The 26,933-nt window shown below is 45.4% G+C and overlaps 2 protein-coding genes across 2 annotated transcripts in view; both read right to left on the bottom strand.

Moving 5' to 3' along the window:
* Snx29 (sorting nexin 29) overlaps window positions 1-16,267 on the bottom strand; it is a gene marked incomplete at its 3' end in the record, with an annotated part of 68,204 nt that extends 51,937 nt beyond the window's left edge. The window contains 3 exon segments of the mRNA XM_040741071.1: window positions 2,671-2,723; window positions 5,287-5,348; window positions 16,167-16,267. Of these exon segments, the coding sequence (XP_040597005.1) occupies window positions 2,671-2,723; window positions 5,287-5,348; window positions 16,167-16,173 (122 nt within the window).
* Window positions 16,268-19,170: 2,903 nt separating this feature from the next.
* Window positions 19,171-25,362, bottom strand: Tnfrsf17 (TNF receptor superfamily member 17). The gene is made up of 3 exons (XM_040741072.1): window positions 25,011-25,362; window positions 23,916-24,062; window positions 19,171-19,565 (listed from the first exon to the last, which is right to left on the bottom strand). The coding sequence occupies exons 1-3, from the start codon at window positions 25,171-25,173 to the stop codon at window positions 19,186-19,188; spliced, it is 690 nt and encodes a 229-aa protein (XP_040597006.1). The 5' UTR covers window positions 25,174-25,362; the 3' UTR covers window positions 19,171-19,185.
* Window positions 25,363-26,933: the final 1,571 nt, after the last annotated feature.

The raw sequence follows: 26,933 nt of genomic DNA, 5'->3' as shown, positions 1-26,933 counted from the left end.
AGAATCCTGCACACACACACTACACAGACACACACTGCACATATATGTGAAGATTGAGCAGATCCACGCAACTAATATTGGGGGAAGGGGTCTAGATATTTATTTGTAGAGAGAGCAATCACTTACATGAAAAGCCAGGTCAGCTCTCTATGGTCTCTGAACTGCGGCCAGGATCCAAGAGAGCAAGCACCCCCTCCTCTACCATCTCTTATCCCCTGAATCTTCCCATGTACACCTGCAGGTACGTGATCTCTCCCCACATACATGCACACATACACATATACACACTGCACAGACATACATACTCTAGTGCTCGCACATGACACACTGCACACATATGCACATGCACACACACTGCATACACACTACATACTGCACAGACATACCATGCACACATATGCATGTGCACACACATACACACATATACGCACACTGCATAGACACACACTGCACACACATTACACACACTGTTCATATGCACATGCCCATGCATGCACACACTGCACAGAGAAGTCAAGCTGGTTAGGCTGGGTTGAGCACTTCTTTTTTTTTTTTTTTTTTCTTTTTGATTTTCGAGACAGGGTTTCTCCGAGGCTTTTGGACGCTGTCCTGGAACTAGCTCTTGTAGACCAGGCTGGCCTCAAACTCACAGAGATCCGCCTACCTCTGCCTCCAGAGTACTGGGATTAAAGGCGTGCGCCACCAACGCCCGGCTGAGCACTTCTTAATCAACTCTGCATCCCAGTCCAGACCAGGAACAACCCCTGGACACAAGTTTTGTATTTTTAAGACTCACCAGTTTACAGCACTCTATTTGGGTTTGTTTTTTGTTTGTTTGTTTGTTTGTTTTTGAGACAGGGTCTCAATGTAGCCCAAACTAGTTTTGAACTTACTATCTCGCCAAAACAACCTTAAATGTATAATCCTCCTGCCTCTGCTTCCCACAGACAGGGACCCCCACACTCAGCTTTCCTGTTATTCTTTTGAAGGTGAAGTTTACTGAAAACGCAAACCCTCAGCAGGGTGCGGTGTGCACATCTGTGGTCCTAGCACTGGGAGACTGAAGCAAGGGAAGGCAGAGATCCAGCCAAGCAAACACTCTCATCTGTTCACATCACTTTTACACTGGAGCCCTAGGTGGGGATCTGAAATCACCAAGATGAGTTTACAAGCCTTCCAGGCACTTCTGATGCAAGTAGACCCTAGATCCCAAAATGAGAATCCCTGTTCTGACAGAGAGTAGATCCCTTATCAGACCTTAATCCTTAGTAAGGACATTACATTTCATTTATGTGTCTGTGTGTCTATAGGTGCACACACACCATGGCAGATGTGACAGTCAGAGAACAGCTTGCAGGAGTTGCTTCTCTCCTTCCACCATGTGGCTCTGAGGATGGGTCATCAGGTGTGGTGGCAGGGCATCTTATGGGCCCTATATACATAATTTTTAAATTGCTACATATGCATGCATTTCCTGCCTAAAGAAAATCCCATGTGAATATCATTTTTTGCTTCTTTGCTATGCTTGTGGTGCTGGGATTGCACACAGGGTCTCATAGATGCTAGGTAAGCACATTAACGATGGGCCATATATTCAGGTCTCTTTACATCTTTTTTTCTCTCTGTGACAGGGGCCAAGCTGCCCTGTAACTCAGCTTTGCCTCTGTCTTGGGATTAAAGGTGTGTGCCACCACTGCCCAGCAATCACCTATTTTCTAACATTGAATATTTAGGTTTCTCAGTTTTCACAACTGTAAATCATCATGGAAATAACTTTATCTAGAAAGGTAGTTCGCCGGGTGTTGGTGGCGAACGCCTTTAATCCCAGTACTCCAGAGGCAGAGGCAGGCAGATCTCTGTGAGTCCGAGGCCAGCCTGATCTACAGAGCAAATGCCAGGACAGGCTCCAAAGCTACACAGAGAAACCTTGTCTCAAAAAACAAAAAAAACAAAAAAAAAGGAAAGAAAGAAAGAAAAAAGAAAAGTAGTTCAAGTAGAACAGATTCATAGAAGGAGACTAAAGGAAATTAGAAGCATGTGGATAGGCAGTGGCTGCACATCCACTGTGGAACTAACTGTCACTGCCTCTCCAATCACAAAGTCAGACACAGCAGCATCCACTTCTTGGCATCTTTTCCTGAATGATAAAGTGGTTGTGAAAATTACCTATTAGCAGAGCATGGTGGCACCTGTCTGTAGACCCACTACTGGGAAAGCGAAAGCAGGAAGAGGTTGAGTCCATGAACAGTGTGAGGGGGAGGAGTGAGATGATTCAGCAGGTAGAAGTATTTGCAACCAAAGCCTGCCCACCTGACTTTGACCCCAGATTCCAAGATGGAACGAGAGAACCAACACCCAAAGTTGCTGATATCCACACACGTATCATGCCGTGTGAGCACTTGCACTCACACATACTAAAATCAATAAATAAATAAATTTTGAGACAGGCAATGTTGGCACACGCCTTTAATCCCAGCACTTGGGAGGCAGATGCAGGCAGATCTCCGTGAGTTCAGGGCCAGCCTGGTCTAACGAAGTGAATTTTTTGAAAGCACAGCATGGGCTACGTAGTGAAACCACGTCTCAAAAGGACAGGTAAAAAAAAAGATTTTTTTAAGAAAGAGGAGGAGGAGGACAACAGTGAGGAAGACAAAGAAGTGACACACTTACCTGCTGTCAGAGTCTGAAGCGATCTCCTTTCTCCCTCCAAAGCGAATCTGGCACTGCACAGAGAAAGACACCGCTAAGATCAGCTACTAGGCCGGGACAGTAAACGTCACAGAACAGTCCACAAGGCCTTCAGATACAGCAGGGACAGAGGCCCCAGTGCTTCAAGGATGTAAGAAATCAACACTATAGCCTCAGCCTCCCCTTACAGCAAGCCTAGACTCCCTCTTGACCCAGGAAGTAGGCAAACTAGGCAGACAGGAACACAGGTGCCTACGGTTACCCAGGGAGCAGCAGCTGGCATCACAGAGCTCTCTGAGAGCCTCCAGGCCTGTGCCAATAACTTTTCTTGACAGAGCCCCAAAGTGATTAGATTGTGTCAAATGACACCTTGGCTGTGCTGAGCAGTTCTGCCAAACTGACTGGATGGGAAAGTCACCTTTTTAAAAACAGACACTAAGGGCAGGAGAGATGGCTCAGAGGTTAAGAGCACTGCCTGCTCTTCCAGAGGTCCTGAGTTCAATTTCCAACAACCACATGGTGACTCACAACCATCTGTAATGAGATCTGGTGCCCCCTTCTGGCCTGCAAGGACACATGCAGGCAGAACACTGTATTCATAATAAATAAATCTTAAAAAAAAGACACTATAATGCCTAGGATTAAAAATTACATATAATAAAAAAGGATACTGTTATCAGAATTTGAGACACGGTGGTATATTTTAATTGTGGGTAAATGATTTATCAACAAATTTGGTTATGTTTTAAGATAAATGTCACATTCAACTCAACGGAACTCAGACGCTCTGATCAGAAACCCCAATCTGTTTCTGATTAAGTGCTACATATAAAGTCACTAAACTCACTCCCTTGTCTTGCTGTCTTTGTGTTCTGGATTAACTACAGACCAAACTCTACCTGTGTTAACAAATGTGATTCATCCAGCACCCCCATGCAGAGGAAAAGCCAGATTCCAGGCAAGAGATGCCTTTAGGTCTATAAACACCATGACCACAGGGCGGTGGTGGTGCACGCCTTTAATCCCAGCACTCGGGAGGCAGAGGCAGGCGGATCTCTGTGAGTTCGAGGCCAGGCTGGACCAACAGCCTCCAAAATAATACAGAGAAACCCTATCTCGTAAAAACCAAACAAAAAACAAAAACAAAAAAACACCATGACCAAAGCTACTTGGGCAAGACATGTCCACATCATAGGCAATCATCAAGAGAAATCCATGCAGAAAACTGAGGTAGGGCTGGGCATTGGTGGTGCATACCTTTAATCCCAGCACTGGGGAGGCAGAGGCAGGTGGATCTCTGTGAGTTCAAGGCCAGCATGGTCTACAGAGAGAGTTCCAGGACAGCCTCCAAAACAATACAGAGAAACCCTGTCCCGAAAAACAAAACAAACAAAAATAAAAACAAACAAGCAAACAAAAACTGCTGAGGTAGGAACTGAAGCAGAAGCCATGGAAAACACTGTTTACTTGCTTACTCCACATGGCTTGTTCAACCTTTCTTATAGCTCCAGAACCTCCTGCCCAGGGTTGGTATCTGCCCCTGTGAGCTGGGCCCTCCTACATCAATCATTAATTAAGAAAATGCCCTACAGAGTTGTCTGTAGTCCGTCTGATGGAGGCATGTTCTCACCTGAGGTTCTCTTCCCAGATGATTCTAGCTTGTGTCAAGCTAACAAAAATCTAACCAGCATAGGATTCAGAAAGGACAGACAAGTCTGGTAGCTGAAAAGACGTGGAACTCCCTCAACCTATTCACCACACTAGGCTCCCTCAAGTTTCAGGCAGACACTAAATTCTCTGGGCCCACTTCAACATTTAACCCACAACATTCTAAACTATCTCCCTCCTTATAATCAACCATATGTAAACAACAGTCAATAGTCCCTTCCAAGAGGGGCTCTTCAAATTCTCAAGTTTGGGTCCTCTCTCAATTACTAATGACAGCTTAGGTGAGTTACTGATCTCTGAGCTTCACTTCAGTGTCTTGGTCTATAAGTTCAAAACAATCACAGGAATTCCTCCATCAGTGGTCAGAAGAAATCTCTGTAAAGCGCTTACAGAGAGCCAGGCACAAGGTGGACATGTGATGACAGCTAGCATTACAGTATCACACAAGCCAGCACCACCATCAGCATCAACAGCCACATATCAGGGTGTTTGCACTTTGGGGGTCATCACTGCAAGCCAGCACCTGTGAAGAGCTGTCCTAAAACAAATCTGCTGGGAAATCAACTCTGAAATGAAGACAGTCATTGCTGAAAGATAGAGCTCCCCTCAGAACTTTGAAACTCCACACCAGTAACTTCCTCTATCTGTCATTCCCTAGGGAAACTCTCTGTTTAGCCATTCTCAGATAAGCTGGACACAGTGGCACACACCTGTAATCCCAGCAGTTGGGAGGCTGAGGAGAGCTCAAGGTCAGCCTCGGCTACACAGTGAGTACAGTGCCATCCTGTGCAATCTCTGATACCTAGTCTCAAAACAAGAAAACATAAAACCATTCCCAGTTACAAAATAAGCCTGTGCACACAAGGGAAGAAATGACTTCTAGGTCACCTTTTGGATATTCACACAACAGGTTGGTGTGTGCATTCTTACCTGCTTTACTGCATCCAGCAATCGCTCCAGCAGGAATTGCCTTTTGTCATCGTTCTGTGACCCTGAAATGAAATGGGATCTAATTACTTCTGTTAGACAATTACACTCTGATTAAGACTTTCTGGCATGTGATGTCGAGCATAGTGGCACAGGCCTGTAATCTCAGCAGTTAGGAGGCAGAGGCAGGAGGATCTCTGTGAGTTTGAGACCAGCCTGGTCTACACAAGCAAATTCCAGGACAGCCAAGGCAATAAAGAGAGACCTTGTCTCAAAAGAAAAAAAGATTTTCTGATATCTGACATGAAAATACATGGCTGTCCACAAGCAAGACCAGTCCTCTCTATTCATCTTTAGCAAATAAGTAGAAAAACTGTGATCTACTGATACTGCAGGAAACTTAGTGATGTCCTTGGCCTCTACTCACTGGATACCATTAGCTCACAGACACAGACACACACACACACACAAACACACACACAAGCTGGCTTCATACACAGTTAAATGTGTTCTGGAGGGTAGGGCTGCCCCTATCCTTGACAGCCAGGAGTATAAAGTAGCAATGTAAGTTGCCTAGAACGATAGACACTGTCCTTGCGTGGTTGTATTTCCTTTTTCCCTGCCATCAGCTAGACAGGCTGGAAAACCAGTTGCTAACTTCCTCAGTCATTGCTGACCCTACAGAGTTGGCCAATGATGATGTCTGGGAATGTGGCCCAGTTGACAGAAGGGTGGCCTAACATGCATGGGCCCTGAATTCAGCACTTCATGAACCAAAAATGTAGACACACCTGTAATCCCAGTTATTGGAGGGTGGAAGCAGGATAATCGGGAGTTCAAGGTCATCCTCCGTTACAAAGGGACTTTAGGGTCAGCCTAGATTACCTGAGACCCTGTCTCAAAAATAAACATTAACAGCTAAGATTCTGCCTTCACCTGCACACTAATTGGTATGAGTGTCGTTTTGATAGAAGACATTGCCCCTCCAGATCATGATGCCTGCCTTCCTCCAAGCCTGAAGATAAAATGAAGAACTCGGGAAAACAATTCCTTTTTCTGAAAGAGACTTTGATGAGGTCAAGCCTACACTGGATTCTCAGGCCCCAGCACATCCTTCACACCTGTGCCTCTCCGTAGTCCTCCCTTCACTTAGCAGAAGGGTTAGTTTCTGCTCCTCCCTCCTCACCCCAAATGGAAAGTACAGCTTTCTTCCTTCCTTTTTCCAAAAACTAGACTCAACAACTCCTCACACTGGGCAGTAACAACCAGAAAGGACAGCTTCACCCTGGAAATGCTTCTACCATTTTTCTCATCATAACAGAAACGTATGTGACTAAAATACAATAAAAACAAATCAGAAAAAAAGAAAAGAATTTCTACTATGTCACTGGACAGGCACTCTACTAGCCTGCTACATACGCAGCCACTACTACTAATCTGTGAGGAGTAGGGCCCTGTGTGCACTGGGGAGGGTGTGCGTGTTTGTGCATGTGTAGGTAAAAGTGTGTGCATATGCATTCAGACACTAGAGGTCAACCTCGGGTTTCATTCCTCAGGAGTCATCTACCAGGGCTTGTTTATTTGTTTTTGTTTTGAGCAGGGTCTCCCACTGGACCACAGGTCTCAGGATAGGTTGGCCATCCAGGGATCATCAAGGATCCACCTGTCTCTCTGCCTCCCCAGTGCTTAGATTATGAGTATATGCAACCACACCTGGCTTATTTACATGGGTACTAGGTCTCAGAACCCAGGTCTTTATGTGCCCAGTGAAAAGTCACCCTAAAGGCTCTCAGCCTAGCAGCTGGCTCCCTGGCTGTGATCTCCACCATCATGGATCCCAGTGAGACTATCGGCCTCAGCAAGGCACCCGTGGTTGTCTTATCCCTGAACAAACATGGGGAGAGAGTCTCCAAGATGCAGGATGTACAGGTAGCTCAAAGGCCACATATCAGCAGTGGGAAGTACAGAGAGAGGCCCCTGGCTGTGAAGGGAAGAATGGTCATCAGGAAGTCACAAGACTTAAGTCCTCATCCTAGCCAGGCCACTTGCTGGCCCTGTGACAGAGGAGTCACTTCCCTTCTCTGGCCACTGGTTAGCCCTGCAGTATGCAGACAGAGAGGCCCTTCACAAACTGGCAGGCAGAAACACAAGGTGCTTTCTCACCTTCTCCAGAGACAAACCAGAGAATGCAGCACACACCAAAGCCATTGACCAAAATGGGGAATGGGCTCCAATCAAGAGGCAGAGTGAGGCTGGGGGAGAAGGCAGTTACGCTGGCACCACACCTGTCTGCAGAGCACCTGCAATAATAGCCATGGCAAACCCTGAGCCGTCTCTCAGTTACACTCCAGAGATGAACCCTAGTCTTCCTGCTATCTCCAGGGATAGTATCAGCTAACAGCTAAGGAGCTAGAATAAGCTTCCTTATGTCTTCTTAGATTACCATCAAAATTAAGGTCTCAAAATGAAGGGACTCAGCTCAGTGACAGAACACATGTTGTGCAGGAAAGGCTCTGGGTTCCACCCCCAGCACTCCAGAGAATGTCCACACAAGACGTCACAAGTTCATGTGAAATGCCACAACCCAGTTCAAATGGCACCCTGTCGCCTTTCCTTGTCCCTGTCCTTAGGAGGTAACATTTAATTTAGTGTTTAGATTCCCATAAGGAGAAAGGAAAGCAGGGAGCAGAGCGGGAGGAAGGGAGAGCTGGCTAAGTCTCAAGAACAATCCAAATTCCAAGCTGTGTGCTACATGAAAAATGATGGCTTACTGGAGGATTGTGCAGTCCATAGCAGTGACCAATGTGCAGTACATGGAGCAAGGTTTTAACTGGAAATATTAGACCTGAAAGCAAAATGAAACTTCTATGATAAAATGAGCCACAGCACAGTCCTCCAGTCTTTAAATATCTTCATTTTAGGATCCTTTAGACATTTTTCTTAACCACCCTCTTTATGGTATTTCCCCCACTTTGAAACAGTCTCACTATGTAGCCCTAGCTGGCCTGAAACTTGCTACATAGCCAAGCTGGCCTCAACTCACAGAGCTCCTTCTGCCTCTACCTTCCAACTGCTGGAATTAAAAGTGTGCCCCTACACCCAGCTTTAGCTCCAAATGTCCAGAGTGCTAAGAACTTGACTCATAGTAGGCATTCAGAACCTAACCACACAGCAGCAGAAGTGGTCAGAGGCATTAGTCTGGGTCACTGACTACAAAGATGTTACAGCACTTCTGACACTAGAACACTAACATTCTACCATAATACACCAGCCCTGTGACAGCATGAAGAAGAAAGATATTAATAGCTTTTGAATGAAAACCACATTCTTTTTCCAGTCACTGTTTCAGCTGACTCTTTATTCCAAGAACAAGTCCACTTCTGAATAGGACCCAGTCAACAGCCAAGGAGAGAACTGTGCCCTTCAACCTTCCATAAAATAAGAAACTGCCAAGATATAAACACATTTGATGAAGAGAGCAGCAGTCAGGCTCAGTGACTTCTCAAGCCCTGGCTTTCCCTACCCTTCAAACAGGGATGCCAGCATTTTTCTAGGGTGAGGTTTCCTGAGAGGGTAGTTACTGGTGGGACAGTGCCAAGGCTTCCACATGAAGAGTCCTGAGACAATGGCTACTGATGGACAAGAGCACCAGGGCTTCCCCTCAGGGACTTCTGAGAGGACAGTTTCTGACGGAAGATTGTCAAGGCTTCCATGCATAGTTGGACAAAAAGAAGTGCTTGAGAACAATAATAGACTCTTCTTTTCCTGGTAAGAGCAAGCAAGCTACTAGAAACCGGAATACCTCAGCTTCTAAAGGCCAGCAGTAGATGGTTCCTACTACTGAATTCTCCAGGAAAACATTTGACCAGGCCCTCCCTAAGAGTTGCCCACACAGGTCTGCCAGATAGGTATCTTTCCACCTAGCATTCTGTTTATTTCTACAGGCAAATGTAAATCTATAATGGCTGTGTTGGGTGCACATGTTAATTTGCATCAAGGCACGTATTTTACATGTTTTGTTTTGTTTTCCTTTTGAGACAGGTTCTCATGTAACCAAGGTTGTCTTCGAACTCTCTATGTGGCAAAGGGTGCCCTTGAACTCCTGATCCTCCTGCCTCCACCTCCTGAGTTCTGGGATCACAGGTGTGCAGCACCATGTCCACTTTCTGCAGGGCTGGAGATGGAAGGCAGGGTTTCATGCATGCTAGGCAAGCACTCAACCAACTGAGCCACAGCATCCTCAGCTCCATCCTTCTAGCAGAGCATTGATTCAACTGGCGTAGACAAGCTGACTTGTGAATAAGGCCATGCTTTTCTTCTTAGCTACTCTGAGGCTTTTCCTATCATGAGGCCATAACACTGGGTGTTTACACAGTCCCCACCAATGGGCATCTTCATTGTTTGGGCCTGGTAATAAATGTTTGTCTCTTGTGTGCATTATCCAGGTCCATTACACTTCCCTGGATATTTGCATGTAATGTTCTCAGCCTTGAACCCATCTTATCTCTACTTCTACTCAAGCATTTAAATTCAAGAATAGAGCAGAGCCAATGGCTAATTTATAGAATATGCAAGAAATTGAAAAACATGTAAAGCCACACCAAGAGGAAGTGATCAGCAAAATCCTTACAAAGACTCCACAGGACAAAAAATCATGTTTCCTTCAAAGACAACTGCAGCCAACCTGTGGGAGGGAACTCTGAGCAGATGTCCCTGGAGAGGTGGAGGCAGAAGGAGCTCAAGGTAGTAATATCTGGACTTTGTGGTCCACCTGGGTTACACAGCAAGATACAGTCTTCAAAGCTGACTGCGGGGTCAGACAAAATGACTCAGAGAGTGAAGGTGCTTGTTGTTCAAGTCTGGAGAACTGAGGCTGATCTCCAGGACCCATGTAACAGTGAATGGAGAAAATTAACTCCACAAAGTTGTTCTCAGATCTCCACATGTGCACCATGACACTTACACACACACACACACACACACACACACACACACACACACACACTTTTTTTTTAAGTCACTGTGAAGTCTGAGGGCATGGCTTGGTCAGTAAAGTGGTTACTGTCCAAGCATAAGAAGCTGAATTCGATCCCAAGGACACACAATTTTTAAATAAGTAAATAAATAAATAAAGTCAACCATACATGGTTGTAAATGCTTTGAGTCCCAGTGCTGGTAAGGCAGACCTCTGTGAGTTCCAGGCCAGCCAGGCTACATAGTTGCAACTCTGTCTCAAGTAAATAGATAGGTAGGTAGGTAGGTAGGTAGGTAGGTAGATAGATAGATAGATAGATAGATAGATAGATAGATAGATAGATAGATAACAAAAAAAGACAGGCATGGTGGTGCTTGTAACCCAGTGTTGAAGAGGCAGACAAGCAGATAAATCTGGGGCATGATGGCCAGCCTCGCTTAATTGAAGAGTAGAAGGTTCAATAAGAGATCTGGTCTTAAAAACCAAGGGAGCAGCAGGGCAGTGGCGTTGCATGCCTTTAATCCCAGCACTGGGGAGGCAGACGCAGGTGGATAGCTGAGTAAAAGGCCAGCCTGGTCTACAGAGTGAGTGCCAGGACAGCTAGAGCTATACAGAAAAACCCTGTATCAACCTCCCCAAAAAGGGGGTGGGGTGACTGAGAAAGACAGAGGTTGACCTCTGACCTCCATACGCAAACACACACATAAAGATATTGTGCATCAAAGGAGGACATGAAAAATAAATAAGCTAAATAAATAAATAAATAAATAAATAAGCCATGCTCAGCATGGAACCTCACACCTGTAATCCTGTATCACATAAGAGGTAAAGACATGGGGGCTGGAGAGATGGCTCAGCAGTTAAGAGCATTACTGCTCTTCCAGAAGACCTGGGTCCAATTCTCAGTGTCCACATAGCAGCCCAAAACTGGTTGTAATTCTAGCTCCAAGAATCAGACACCCACTTCTAACCTCTGGGTCACCAGGCATACATGCAGTGCACATATATACATGCAGGCAAAATACCCAAACACATACAATATTAAAATGAAAAAAATGTTTCCATGGATGTGATATAAACAAACATTTCTCCAGAGAAGATATATAACTGCCAATGGGCAAAAGAGGCCATTCTCAAAATGACTAATCATTAGGAACATGCAAATCCAAAAACCAAAGAAGGGTCAATTCACACCTACTAGAAGGAAGGTTACCTAAGACTTGTTGGGGAGCTGACTAGAGAAAGCAGAACCCTTCATGGTGCCACGCCACCATGAGAAGGAAAACAGATTAGGTTCCTCAGCTGGTTCCATACAATCCAGCAGGGCCCCTCTTCCCTACATTAACCAAAAGGAATGGAAACTGGGCCCCCACACAAAATTGTATGTGAGCTTCTATAGCAGCATCCTTCTAAGAGCCAAGCACAAACAACCCAAAGTCCACCCCCTGGTGAGAAGATAGCAGATGAGCCATGCCCACACAACAGAGCATCACTTGGTCACACCCCCTGGTGAGTGGATAGCAGGTGAGCCATGCCCACACAACAGAGCATCACTTGGTCACACCCCCTGGTGAGTGGATAGCAGGTGAGCCATGCCCACACAACAGAGCATCACTTGGTCACACCCCCTGGTGAGTGGATAGCAGGTGAGCCATGCCCACACAACAGAGCATCACTTGGTCACACCCCCTGGTGAGTGGATAGCAGGTGAGTCATGCCGAAAGAGCATTGCTTGGCCACAAGTAGGACTAAACTACAGATTAGGCTGCTCCATGGCTGGACCATGAAGAACATTATACTTAGTAAACAAAAATAAAAGTTCTGTGGTCTCATTTATATGAAATGCAAACAGTGGGAAATCCAGAGTGCCAGATGTATACCCCATACTTGGGAAGTAGAGGCAAGGGGGACCAGAGGTTAAAGGCAATCCTGGGCTACATAGTAAGTTCAACACCTAACTGAACTATACAAGACACTATCTCAAAAGAATAAGAAAAAAATTTAGAGACAGAAAATAGATTAACTGTCTGAAACTGGGGGAGGGAGAAGAAAAGTGGGCCCAGACTTTCTTTCTGGGGAATGAAAATTTTCTAATATCGATCACAGTAGAGTTTGTACTCTGTCACAGAACTAAAATAAGCATTTAAAATCGTTTTTGTACAAAGCAGGCAGTGGCTGTGGTGCACACCTTTAATCCCAGCACTTGGGAGGCAGAGGCAGGTGGATCTCTGAGTTCAAGGACAGCCTGGTCTACAGAGTAAGTTCAAGGACAGCCAGGGCCACACAGAGAAACACCGTCTCGAGGAACAGCAACAAAAAAACTTAAAATCTCTTTCAAAGAGACCTAAATTATTTAAAAGACAAACCACCCTTAGATCTGAGTTTAAAATTATACCATAAAACAAAATTATAAGGCAAAAGCTTAAATTTGAACATTAAAAATCTGGTGCTATTGAGATAGGATCACAAAATGAATTCCTTTTTAAATGTGATATGAGAATACCTATAAAGGTATATGCAGATGAAATAGCATGGCACTTGGGAGAGGTGTGGAAGTAGGGAGGATACAGATAAACTAGCCACCAACTGCAGCCCTCAAAGCAGTATGACAACAGAATTCATTATGCAATTCCACATTTGCAATGTTTTTATCTTAATATTCTCTTTCTTTCTTTCTTTCTTTCTTTCTTCCACCATGTATCACAGGCTGACCTACAACCTGGCTAGTCTCTAACTAGCAAGTCTCCTGCCTCTACCATGAGCCACTACCACACACCTGACATGAAAATCCTACCTGAGAAAAGAAGGAAATTTCTCCTGCACTTAAAAGTTCATCATGCATCAATCCATGGCAGAGGGATGGAGTCACTTTCAACCATAGTTTCCAAGAAATAATTATAAATACCCTGAGTTTGGACTCAGTATGAAGCACATATTTAGCAGACGACCTGGGTTTTAATCCCCAGACTCTCCTCTCCAGCCTCAGCTGATCACTTCTGAATCAATGGCAACATTTCCAAAAGAAATAAACTCCAAATCCAGGCTATGGCATGACTTTGGAACATTGACATTGCACTTAATTACAAACAACCAAAACAAAGGACCTATGGGAAACACACAGTAGGACAACCCGGATATAGTGTGCATCCAGCCTGGTTTCCTTTTGTATGTGATTTATTTTTTAAACTGATATTTTTTAAACTTCCTGAAACTTTTCTTGAATCTTTATTACATTTTTATTTATTTATTTATTTATTTATTTTGTGTTTAAGCAAGCATGCCACAGTGGTTCTGTGGAGGTCAGAGGGCAACCTGCAGAGGTCAGTTCTCTCCTTCCACCACCTGTGGCCCAGGGCCACATTCTGGTCATCAGTTGGCTGCAAATGCTTGAGCCAGAGTTTTTTTGTTTTTGTTTTGTTTGTTTGTTTGTTTGTGGTATTTTGGGTTTTGTGGGGTTTTTGTTTGTTTGTTTGGTTGGTTGGTTGGTTTTTCCGAGACAGGGTTTCTCTGTGGCTCTGGAGGCTGTCCTGGATCTAGCTCTTGTAGACCAGGCTGGTCTCGAACTCACAGAGATCCGCCTGCCTCTGCCTCCTGAGTCCTGGAATTAAAGGTGCGCGCCACCAATGCCCGGCTTTGAGCCAGAGTTTTGATACTGTCTCCTAAAAAGATAAACTGATCAACATCCTTTGGTTTCTCAGTTTCAGTTCCTCCTCTAATGAAAGCAAAAGAATTTCTACTCCCAAAATCTGAGTCCTTCGGTCACATTAAAAGGAAAAGGGGAGGGCTTAGGGTGTCTTCAGTGAGAGGATTCAGGCTTAGCATACATGCAGCTCTGCCTTTACCCCTCAACTTCACAAAGAATTTCAGGGTGCCTAGTTCCCACCTTTGTCCCCAAAGGGCCAAGAAGCAGGCCTGTCCCAGTCCCCACTCCACCTTTATGGACAGGGTAACGGTAGCTAACAATGAGCTCTGTTAAGAGATTTACCACAAATCAGGGCAGCTGAGCAACCTCCAGTCATTTCCAGTCTAGGAAGCAAATGCCATTATCCTCACTTTGCTGAGGATTCCAAGTTAGTTCTTCTAACTAACACAGCCGTAAAGGCTGGATAGATGGCTCAGTCACTAAAGGGTTTGCTACTTAAGTGTGAGGACCTGAGTCAGGATCCCCAACATCCACGGGTAAAGACTGGCATGTAGAGCATGCTTCTAAATCCAGCACTGGTGGATTGGGGCAGAGACAGGCGGATTTCCAAGACTCTAGGCCAGACAGTCTAGTTGGAATGGTGAACTCTGAGACCAGCCAACAAACAAGGGAGAAAGCAATAGAGAAATACACCCAAAGTTGATTTCCTGCCCTCCTTCCTACACATTTGCACAGGCAAACACACCTGCATACCTGCATCATACAACGTTCAGAGATCTGAAACCTTAATTAGACCAAATGATTTGCTTTGGCAGATGCAAGTAAAGTACCTACCCCAGGAAATCCCCTCCACCAGCACCCTCCACCAGACTACCTGTTCTTATCATAAACCTTGCTCTTGAATAACAAAAAGCATCTAACATCCTTTTTTAAATGCACATTAAATAACTTCAAAGATAAAAGTAACGAGTCAGCCGGGCATTGGTGGCCCACGCCTTTAATCCCAGCACTTGGGAGGCAGAGGCAGGTGGATCTCTGTGAGTTTGAGGCCAGCCTGGTCTACAGAGAGAGTTCCAGGACAGCCTCCAAAACAATACAGAAAAACCCTATCTCAACCCCCCCAAAAAAAAGTTGGCACCCTGACCACCCTGAAACAGATGAATGAAAGGCTAGAGACTGGGTGTGGGGACTCTAAAATTCAACTACACTGTGAGAAAAAAACACACACACACACAATCTATGAGGGAAGGCGTGTCCTCCTAAGGGAATACAGATCCCTGTGTCCAACAAGAGGGTCAACAACCAACACGAGGCTTTACTGAGTCACTCCCATCTCTACACACAACACCCAGGAATGACTTGGCACCAAAACTGCATCAGGACTCTTCAGAGGGAGGCAAGGATGGAGACACAGACTCAGACTCAAGGGACTAAACTTCAGGATCACTGAGCACATGCCATCCACACCCATCTTCCTCTCACTTCCAGCCTCCCCACCCGTGCCACTTCCCCCCTGGTGGTACTGGCTTGGGCAAAGGATCAGCCCCATACAGCTTCAGCATTGGGCAAGAAGGGAAGGGTTTCAAGACACAACCAGAGACCTCAAACGATGAGCTAAGGGAAGAAATGGAGAGCTGGAGCATAAACCAGGCAGCCCAAACGCAAAAGGCACAGCCGGGAGAGGGAAGATGCGCGGCTAATGGGCCGGCTCTAGGGACACAGGTGCAGGGAGTAAAACAGAAGGAAGACAAAGCAGCCACAACACCCCCTCGGGGGACCGGGAACTACTCTGGTTTGCTGTGGATAGGGGTTCGGGGCCATCAAACCCAGAGTCTAGAGATGCTCTTTGCCGTTGGAGAAAGAGGATTCACCAGGGACAAGAGTCCTGGACCAGAGAATAACTGAAAACCAGGGGCTGGTAACTGTAGCTGCATCCCAGGAGGGTCACGGAAGAAGGACTGAGACACGCACTAGAGATCTGGGAATTCCGGGTGTGGAAAGCTGTCAAGGGGATCGGCGGGGCTGGGACGGTCTGGGAGGGGCTGGGGAGCAAGCTTTGCTCTAGGAGCTGGCTGTCAATGAAGGGACGAAGGGACAGGAGCTCCAGCCCCGGGAAAGTGAGAACAGTGCAGGAGACTAGGGGCCAGGGCTCCGCAGCCTGCGAACGACCCTGCGGGAGTCCACAGGGTGTGGGGACACAGGGTCGGGAGCGTGCGGCTGCAGCGGCGCCACCGGGCGGGTGACAGCGGCAGGGCCACCACTCACCACTCATGTTGCCGCTCCCGGGGCCACCGCAGGCCGTGCCGCCGCCGCCACCGCCTTGTCTGCTGCGGCCGAGCTCCACACAGGCGGGGAGAGTGCGCGCCCCGCCCGCTGGCCCCGCCCCGGAAGTACGGGCCCTCCGAGAGCCCGCCTCCCGACCCGGAACCAAAATACCCTCTCGAGTCGAAGCCCTAGGGTGGCGGGGAAGAGACCCGGGACCTTATAGGATAAATGCATACTCATCCCCGAGCCAGAATGGAGACAGCAGTATAAATTGAGTTCAGACAGGCATGCGGGATAAGTGTACTGGGAGCTTGGAGTAGTAGTTCAAGTCTGTCAAACCAGCCCTTGGGAGAAGGCGGAAGGATCAAGAGTTCAAGGTCGCCGGGTGGATATGCTGCACGCCTTTAATTCCAGCACTCAGGAGGCAGAGGCCGGCGGATGTCTGTGAGTTCGAGACCAGCTTGAGACCAGCGAGTTCCAGGACAGGCTGCAAAGCTACAGAGAAACCTGTCTCAACACACACACCCAAAAAAGAGTTCAAGGTCATCCTTAAACTACATAGTAAGTTGGATACTAGATTGGGCTACTTGAGATCCTGTCTTACAGAGACAGGAAGAAAAATGGGCCTGCAGAGCCTAGCAGCACAGGCTTTAATCCCAGCATTCAAGAGGCTGAGCTGCAGAGTTCAAGAGCCGGGGTGTAGCTCAGAGGAAAAGCATGTGCCTTAATGCATGAGGACAGAGCTTCAACTTTCTGTTCCAACAAAAACAAAGAGTGAGTGAATTCAGAGCCATTCTGGGCAGCTTATCAAAACTCTCAAAAAATAAAGTAAGGACTGTGTATGTAGCTCAGGAGTAGAGCCCTTGGTTCAGTCTCCAGCATCAGACAGAAAAGAAGACTCGTCCGTGTTTGTGACTGTGTTGGGCCAATGTAATAAATAAGGAATCCCTGAGGGTCTCTCTTTTAGGCCAAGCCCAGGATAGGTATTCCAGGAGGATCGGGTGCAAGTCCACACCAGGAAGGGTTGGTTGGTTGGAGCAGTGTTAGCAAGAAGTGAGTGTTGGGGACGGAGGAATCTGGGGAAGCCCTTTTGTAAGCAGGAGTTTGTGCTTTCCTGCATGCCTCTTCATGGATGGGGAATGGAAGGCCATTGCAAGAATTTAAGCAGTGATGAAATCAAAATTGAACTAAAGGTGTGGTGGCACTCAGGAGGCAGAGGTAGGTGGATCTCTGTGAGTTCCAGGCCAGCCTGGTCTACAGAGTGAGTTCCAAGACAGCCAAGGATACAAAGAGAAACCCTGTCTCAAAAAACAAAAAGAAAAGGAAAGAAAGAACTTAACAGGTTGGGAAGATAGCTCAGTGGTTAAGAGCACTGGCTGCTCTTTCAGAGGACCCGGCTTCAATTACCAGCGCCCACATGGCAGCTCACAACTGTTGCAACTCCAGTTCCAGGGGAAGCCACCCTCATACAGACATACATACAGGCAAAAACACCAATGCACATTAAAAAATAAATAAATTTTAAAAACACTTCACTTGCAATCCTGGTGTGGTGGTGAACACTTTTAGTTCCAGATCTTGTAAGATGGAGACAGAAGAATCTTGAGTTATGGCCTGAAGGAACACTAGTCTCAAAGAAACAAATCACTTCCTATGATGAGATGGATTGTGATAGAGCTGGGGAGAACGGCTAGGGAGGCATGCTAGCTGTCCAAGCAACTCTGTAGGCAACAGTGAGAGAAGCGGGTGGGAACTGTGGGAACACAGGTTTTACATTCACAGCATTTAGGGATGTCAGGGTTTTGCTCCATTTTAAAGCTGGACTTGAAACACTTTCTTTTCCCCCTCCTGGGTGTGAGGCTGAGACTGGAGTCATCCAGCGTGGGTAACTTAGCGACAGTCTTTATCGAAAATATAAAAATAAAGAGCTAGAGGATATATAGTTCAGTAAGAACTTATGTGTGAGGCCCTGGATTTGATTCTCAGTGATAGAAAGAAAAAAAAGGTGATTAAGCTGGGGAGGCTCCCCTTCTCCTATGGGCTTAAGCTCCTGGTGAAATTTCACATGGGTTTACCTAACTTCTTCCATCCAGATGTTGGCCTCTTGAGGTTGAGCTTTCTGGCCTCCACAACAGAGGTAAACAGTGTGGTGGTGTAGCTCATGCATACCTATAATCCTATTCCATTGGCCAGGCAGAAGAACCAAGAGTTCAAGGCTAGCTCATAAAGAAACAGATACATGTCAGTACTTTCTACATTACCAAGTCTCAAATGTCCTGTTACAGTTCCACAGACACAATAAGACAATAACTCACTGGTTGTTACCCCACTCTGACTCAGTTTCTCCCTCTAGGCAAGTATTCTATAAGATGGAAGTAATTGTCTGCCTTCCTTATAGGATTTTCTTTGTGTGAAAGGACTTGGAGCAGTCTCTGGCACCATGAAGCCTACATAAATGATCACACACACCTGCACCTGAGCCAAACAGTACCAGGTTCATGTTTGTCACAGTTAGCAATGATACATGTATTTGTATCTGATGTCGGCTGGTGACCTAGAGATCCTGGAGAACTGGCCTGACTTCTCCTAGTTACAGAAAAACACGGGATAACCTTGATTCTTTTGGCTATCTATCAGGAGAGTCTGGTTTGTCCTGAAGTACACCTTGTCTGTGGGTGCCTCCTTAGAAACCCTGGGACCTATAGAGCTCCTTTTTTGTTGCTTTGTTTTGGTTTTTCAAGACATAGTTTCTCCGTATTGTTTTGGATGCTGTCCTGGAACTCACTCTGTAGACCAGGCTGGCCTCAAACTCAGAGATCCACCTGCCTCTGCCTCCCAAGTGCTGGGATTAAAGGTGTGCGCCACCACTGCCCAGCTCCTTTTTTGTTTTTTTGTTTTTTTGAGAGAGAGAATCAAAACTTCAATCATAAAACCAAGGAACCTTCCACAATTAAGCTCCCAATGATAAGATGGGAAATGGATCTAATGTAAAGAGTTTTCAGAATTAAAGGACAAAAAGCTATATTCCCAGCTGATAAACAGTCATCCTAAAGATAGTGAAAGCATCAGCTTTCCCTCTGACAAAAGTTCTCAAAATAGCTTTATACCAGACAGATTGATCCTCTAGAAGAGTTGGTTCCTCCATCTCTGTGACACTTTCCGAAGCAGTTGGCACACTCTTGTCGTAGTCACTTGTTTTCGTGGTGACAAGAATGGTTGCACCCTCCTCCATCGCTGGAAGTGGGAAGAAATGGTCAGAATCAACCTTCAGGTTGCTGTTGACACAGTCCTCACAGGTACAGTCTTCCACTGTATACTCCAGGCTTCGGGGAAGAGCCCTGACGTCATCAACCCTGCTGTGCATCCGGTCAGAATTGGCCTTGTCCGGCAGAATGGATCCTAATGATACAGAAACAGGCATTCACCTGAAGGTCACAGTGGTCGTCATAGCATGCATGGCAGAACACAAAACGGCACAAGAGCAAGAACTAGTGCATCCTATGCCAAGAGTCACTGAGACCCCACCTGAGATGTGGCCCTGAGGCAGGTTGCTTTTTGGGTATATGGAGTTTTTAAATCTTGTCTTGTGTTGATCACATTTACATGAGAATGTATGTAAGCAGACTCTATATAGACTACAAAACCTGACAATAGGAGGAACATGGAGACAGTGGGCTGGAGAAAACCATAGCAGCTTCTGCCTCCAAGCAGGTGATTAGTGCCCTTGTTGGCAAAGCCTCAAACTGGATTGGTCCACATATTTATTACCCACCTGGCTCTTGCAAGTTCTGAGGGTTTGACCTCATCTTACACAGGAAATTAGCACGTGTCAAAGCATATCAGAGTCAGCCTATGAGTGACATTTCCAATTACAGAAGCAAAAGCTGGGCATGGTGGCACACACCTGTAATCCAACCACTCAGGAGGCTGAGACCCTGAGTCCAATCCCCAGTACCAGAGAAGGAAAGAATATAGAAGGGATTTTTTTATTTGTGGTGGAAGGAGTCATATCATAGTATACTGTGACTGTCAGGACAGCTTATGGAAATAGATCACACTCAGCCTAATCAGGCTTGGCAGCAAGTACCTTAATCCACTGAGCATCTCATCAACATTCAAGATGTGTCCTGTGTCACGGTTTTCCTGACATGACATCTCATGGAGAATTTTTCAGTACATTAGTTTGTGTGTGTGTGTGTGTGTGTGTGTGTGTGTGTGTAGAGAGAGAGAGAGAGAGAGAGAGAGAGGGAGTGAGTGTGAGGGAGGGGGAGGGAGGAGGGAGAGAGAGAGAGAGAGAGAGAGAGAGAGAGAGAGAGAGAGAGAGAGAGAGAGAGAGAGAGAGAGAGATTCTGTAGCCCAAGTTAGTCTAGAACTCACTGTAACCTAGGCTGGCCTTCTACTCATTTTTTCTATAATGTGTGTAAGTGTTTGTTGCATGTAGGCATGTGTAACTTGTATATGCCTGATGCAGAAATATTGGATCCCCTGGAACTGAAGTTATAAAAGGTTGTGAGCTGCCATATGGATGCTGGAAACCACACTGTGATCCTATGTAAAAGCAGCAAGTGCTCTTAACCACTGAGCCATCTCTCTAGCTCATGGCCTCAAACTGTTAGTGACCCTTCTGCTTGCTTCAGCCTCCAGAGAATTGATATTATACTCCTGAATAATTTGTTTTTCAATGAACTTCCTTTGATCCCACATAGAAGTATAAGCCTGAACCCACATCAAAAATGGGGTGTGGCAGCCAAGTGTTGGTGACCCATGCCTTTAATCCCAGCACTTGGGAGGCAGAGGTAGGTGGATCTCTTTGAGTTCAAGGCCAGCCTGGTCTGCAGAGTGAGTTCCAGGACAGCCAGGACTGTTACACAGTGAAATCCTGTCTCTGGGAAAAAAATTGTTGTGGCGTCAGGCATCTGTAATCCCAGTTCTACAGTGAGGTTAGAGGCAGAGACAGGAGACTCACCCCCAGAAGCTTGAAGACAAGCTATCCTGGAGACTGAATCAAAGTATAAGAAATAAGAGGGACCCTGCCTCAAAGTGGAAAATTGGAAGTAGCTCCTGAAAATTGTCCTCTGACCTCCACACAGGCTGTGGTATGCACCTACCCTCTCACACACAAAAGATCAAACTTCTGCTTCCCAACATTCCACAGTGACTTTGTCTTCTAAAACATCTCTTTCAAGGGTCTAGAGAAATGGCTTAACCACTAAGAGCACTGGTTGATCTTGGAGAGGACATGGGTTTGGTTCCCAGCACTCACTTGATGACTCACAATTGTCTGTAAATCCAGTGCCAGGGGCCTCTGGCTTCTGGGGGGATGCACACATGTGGTTTACAAGCATGAAGCAAAACATGCATATCCACAAAATAAAAAATAATAAAAGCTCTCATTCAGGTTTGTTCTAGAAATATACTAAACACAGGGAGGAAAAACAACTGCCTGACCTCACTTCCATGTGGTTCCCAGACACAAGGAGTTGGGGAAATAAGAAGCTACAGTTATGTAAGATGAGTCTGTAGAGCCAGCCTGTGACTATGTCTGGATGATACTGTAGTGCTGCAAATAGCAGAGTAGATTCCAACTAGCCTCTCCACTAAGGAGAATGCTGAAGGGGCAGGGATGGGGCTCAGCTGGCTCACTCAGCTAGCACCCCCAGAAGCTCTGGATTCAATCCAGAACTTCACAAACCAGGCATGATGGTGCACACCTGTATTGCCAGGCCTGGAGAGATGGCCACGAGAGAATCAGAGAGGTTCAAGGTCATCCTGAGCTATGCAGTCCAAGGTCTGTCACCAAAAAAACGGTGAAGTATGTAAGGATGTGGATGTGTTGTTTGTTTGACTGTAGTCACTGTTTCCCTATGTGTCTGTAATCAGAACGTTATGTCATGTACTTTACATATGTACACCTTTAATCCCACAGGCAGGCAGATTTCTAAACTCAAGTCCAGCCTGGTCTGCAAATCAAGTTCAGGACAGCCAGGACTACACAGAGAAATCTTGTCAAATAAATAAGTAAGTAAGTAAGTAAGTAAATAAATAAAAGCATTCTAGGGCTAAAGAGCTGGCTCAATGGTTAACAGCCAGTACTACTCCTCCAGAGTTCATTCCCTAACAACCACCTTTAACTCTTAACTACAGGCGGAATCTAATCCTCTAAACTCCCATCCAGAGGCACTGTACTCACATGCACAAAGCCACTCTCAGACATGTACAAATACATTCAACTTTAAAAACAATTAAAATTCATTCTCTTGTCTCCCAGATCACGTGGAAGCCAGAAGAGTGGGTGAGTTACCCTCTACTCCCACTGCACTAGAAAATAATGGAGGAGATGGAGTAGTGTGCATGGAAAGCAAATGCATAAAGAAGCAGGACAAGGGCTTATAAGATGCCTTAGTGGTGTAAGAATGTGCAAGCATGAGGACCTGAGTTTAAATCTCTAGCACTCTAGTAACAAGTACATCCATAACCTCAGCATGTACCCTCCCAATGGCAGAGATGCGAGCTAGGTAATACAGCTGCAACAGCATGCTTCTGATCCACTGAGAGACCCTGTCTCGTGGCAACAAGGTGAAAAACAATAGAGGCAGACGCCTGATGTCCTGCTCTGACCTCATGAGCAAGTGCATACTCACATTCATACACCACACACACCAAAAGAAAAAAAGGTAATAAAAAAAAAGATGCAGGACGATGGATGCTGTGTGTCTTGAAAAATCAGGTCATGGGGAACAGTGCTATAAAAATATTTTTAGCCTAAGAGGCTCTCAGGTGGAGCTTTAACTTCTCTGAGACTGGTATTCTGTTACCTAGTAATTATTCTTGAGATGGTTAGTGAATCCAGGAGCAACTGGTTATTCATTTCTAGCATTTAGGGCATCAAAATGTTCACATGCAAACTGTTTATAATTATATTAAAAACATGACCAGGGATCTTACCAAATGCAGTTATCCAGAGTATCTGGCTGTTGTTGTGGGATAGCAGAGTATCTCATCAGTGTGCTAATTACCGTCAAAGACACTTACCAAGCAAGCCTCAAGAGCAATTACCAAGAGAAGAACTGGGAGGAAATGGGCATTGAAAGGAGACCTTCAGTGCCAGGATTTCTCTGTTGTTTGTTTGTTTGTTTGTTTGTTTGTTTGTTTGTTTGAGAGGGCATTGGCTGTTGTCGTTGTTGGTTTTTTGTTTTGTTTTGTTTTTTTGAGACAGGGTTTCTCTGTGGCTTGGAGGCTGGCCTGGAACTAGCTCTTGTAGACGAGGCTGGTCTCGAACTCACAGTGATTAAAGGCGTGCACCACAGTCAGGCCAAAAGTCAAACTTTTTGTTTGTTTGTTTCTCTATGTAACTTTTGAGGTTGTCCTGGAACTTTATTTGTAGACCAGGCTGGCCTCAAACTCACAAAGATCTGCCTGCCAAGTGCCGGGATTAAAGTTGTGAGCCACCAACGCCCGAGGTTGGTTTTTTTATATATTGTTTTAAGAAATGGTCTCTTGTAACCCAAGCTGGCTCTGTATGTAGCTGAGGATGACCTTGACCCCTTTGATCCTCCTGCCTGCCCTACCCAGGTGCTAAGATGACAGGCATGTACCACCACACCCAGCTCAAAATTTCAACTATCCACTAACACATTTGAAAGTTCTGTAGCCAAAAGAAAGAGTCAAAGTTAAAAAAAGAAAAGGAAATGAAACTTGGAAGAGCCACCCGTACAGAAATAGATTTCAAAGAGTCACCATCAAACTGACCTGGGTTTTGAAGTTTGTCCTTCAGTGCTTCAGAGTTCATCTTCCTCAGCAAGAATGTGAGCGCAAAAAGTGCCAAAGAAACAATCAAGGTCAAGCCCAAGAAGGTCCAGAGAACAATATGTATCCCTTTCATTGAACCAGTCATACCTTTATTAAAAGAACGTCACAGAGGTCAGTACTCAAATCAAGTATGAGTTTTCTAACACTCAACTCCCCTATTGCATATTCATGAACACCTTTCTTTGGGGGTAGGTGTCTATTGAGACAAAGTCTCGTGTAGCTCAAGCTGGTCTCAAACTCATCTATAGACCTTGGCTATGGATGAGTCCACCTCCTATGTAAGTGCTGGGATTACATATCTGCAGCAACATGACCACAAACACTACTGTAGACAGAGCTATGGATGAGTCCACCTCCTGTGTAAGTGCTGGGATTACATATCTGCAGCAACATGACCACAAACTGTAGACAGAGTAGTGCGTGTGCCAGTCAGGCACTCTACCAACTCATCTACAGCTTGGCACCTTTTGTTGTTCTTGAAACAGAATCTCACCGTAGCCCAAGCTGCCCTGGAATTCACTATATAGTCCAGGCTAGCCTCAAATTTGTGTGATTTGACACCCCTTGGAGTTGCTGAATAATCCTTTCACAGGGGTCACCTATCAGATATTGACATTATGACTCATAACAGTAGCAAAATTACAGTTGTGAAGTAGCAACAAAGCAATCCTATGGTTGGGAGTCACCACAACATGAGGAACTGTATTAAAGGGTGGCAGCACTGTGAAGGTTGAGTGAGAACCGATGCTCTGGAGGCTTATACTCCCCTCCCTGGCTTCACCAACACTGACTTTCAATTTCTAAATGTCCTTGAGTTAAGAGCTGATGAAATCGCCTTCACTATTGGTGCTGAATAAAATTGAATTTTGATCTGAACAATTCCTTTGCTCCAGGAGACATCTAAATCATTGCTTGATTTCTGGTTTTGATTCAGGAAAACAAAACAAAAAAATCTCCCCACCTTCTCTGGTAGATAAATAGGCACTATCAAGAATGTCTCCCAACAAGAAGCAGCTATTGAAGAGTCTCACTTACTTGGATTACAGTAAGGCTGACAGGGTACAGGAGGGTTGGAACACCGAAGGTGGCAAGGTTTGCAAGCGTGAAGCAGACTGTCAAAATATTCACTGTGGAAACACTGCGGAGCCATGTGGGACTTGATCACTGAAAGAAATGGAAACAGCAGACAGAACAGCATGGAGGACAAACAAATTCTCAGCAAGAGTTCCCCGTGGACAGCAATCGGCAACGTTGAAGGGGAAAGAATGACCCCAACTTTGTTGGCTCTTATGAGGGCTGTAGGTATTGTGGCAGATTTGAATACCTCTCTGGGTCTCCGTTTTCTAAGAGGCTTGGGTGGGGCAATGAGGGGGTATATTACAACAAACCGTCCCTGAAACAGAAACTGCCTATTTATAGAGGAAATTTCTCACCCAGGTGACAGTTGCATGATGTGGACAAGCCTAGGGCATGAAGCAGAAAGTTCAGTGGCCATTTATGAACCACCTATTTGTGGGCTGCACTGTGTGATAGGAGATAGGCAAGATTAAGTCTGTGTCCCTTACACAAGTCATCAGGGAAGGCAGACTATAGTCTGTAACTGGAGGGCAGTTGCAGCTGACAGAAGGGAAGACAGAGGAAGAAACTGGTCAAATATAACAACTGGTACTCATATTTGGCAGCTGGGATTAAAGCAAGAGGCTTAAAGGAAGATTGTAGGCATTCTGTCAGGACGATAAAATCCATCCCACTTGAGCATGGTGGTGCACACCTTTAATCCCAGACCTCTGGAGGAGAGGCAGAGCAATCTCTGTGAGTTTGAGGCCAGCCTCATCTACCAGGACTACACAGAGAGTAAAACAGCAATCCAATATCCATCCATGAAAAGAAATGGACCTTTACCATCTCCCAGAAAATGTTTATGGACTTGAATTGATGACTTATGAATCTATATCATATCCTTTATGATCCTGGAATGTCAGGGTTAAGGATTCAAGATTGAGTGTCCAATAGGTACGTCCCTAAAGTCCCACCATTTATGAGGCTGAGGCAAGAGAGTCTCAAGTGGAAAGCCAGCCTGGGCTACATATCAAAATCCTGTCTCAAAAATAAACTTTTTAATTGAAGCTGGGCACATGCACCTATAGTCACAGCCATCTGGGTTATAGAAGCATTAGGTAGTGAATTCAAGGTCTATCTGAACTACACTGTAGCAAACTTGTCATAAAACTACATGACTAGAGGCTGAAGAAATGGTTCAACAGTTGCACTGGCTGTTCTTCCAAAGGACCTGGGTTTGATTTCCAGCATGTACATGGAGGTTCACAACCATTTTTAACTCCAGTCCCAGGGGATTCAATGCACTTGCCTGGCCTCCATAGGCAGCAGGCACACACATTTGATACATTCCCTTAGAAAAGGTGGGCCTTGCCCATCTCCCATCTCTCTCTCTACCCCTTCTCTCTCCTCTTCCAATAAACCTCCTATGTAAGCCCTGTTGTATGGTGTGACTCCTTCCCACCTTTTTTTAAAAGTATAACACAGACCAGAGACGACAAACGGGCTGGATAAGTTCGAGAAGAGCATCTTCCATGTTACTTAATTGGAATCACTTTGTTTGGCTTTTGTTTGTTTGTTTGGTTGGTTCTCTTTTTTTTCAGGCAGGGCTTCTCTGTGTGACCCTGGCCAATCAGTGTTTTATTCATCAACCAATAAGAGAAACATATATACAGACCCCTATCATCTTTTCTTTTCTGTCTAAATAAAAAGAAAGGTTTTAAATTTAGAACAGTAAAATTATATGTAACAAAACAGCAAGAACTATAGTTAACAATATTTAGTCCATTAACGTTTGGCAAAATTTAAAGAAGATATTCTATCATCTATCCTATCTTTGTGAGTCTAAAGTTTTACGTGTAACTTATCTTTTATCATAAGGAAAACCATAACCATAACTAT

The sequence above is a fragment of the Mesocricetus auratus genome, unplaced genomic scaffold (assembly GCF_017639785.1).
Source record: "Mesocricetus auratus isolate SY011 unplaced genomic scaffold, BCM_Maur_2.0 contig_13220_pilon_obj, whole genome shotgun sequence".
Lineage (NCBI taxonomy): Eukaryota > Metazoa > Chordata > Mammalia > Rodentia > Cricetidae > Mesocricetus > Mesocricetus auratus.
The sequence above is the reverse complement of the archived record's forward strand: the minus strand, read 5'-3'. Positions and strand labels throughout refer to the sequence as shown.

Bases quoted from the DNA above. Each gene is read 5' to 3' on its own strand.
- Tnfrsf17 (XM_040741072.1), bottom strand. From the start codon at position 25,173: ATGCTGTTCTGTCTGCTGTTTCCATTTCTTTCAGTGATCAAGTCCCAC. The intron at 24,063-25,010 runs GTAAGTGAGACT...CTTTTAATAAAG, and splicing joins TCAGCCTTACTGTAATCCAA to GTATGACTGGTTCAATGAAA. The intron at 19,566-23,915 runs GTCAGTTTGATG...CTGTATCATTAG, and splicing joins GGACAAACTTCAAAACCCAG to GATCCATTCTGCCGGACAAG.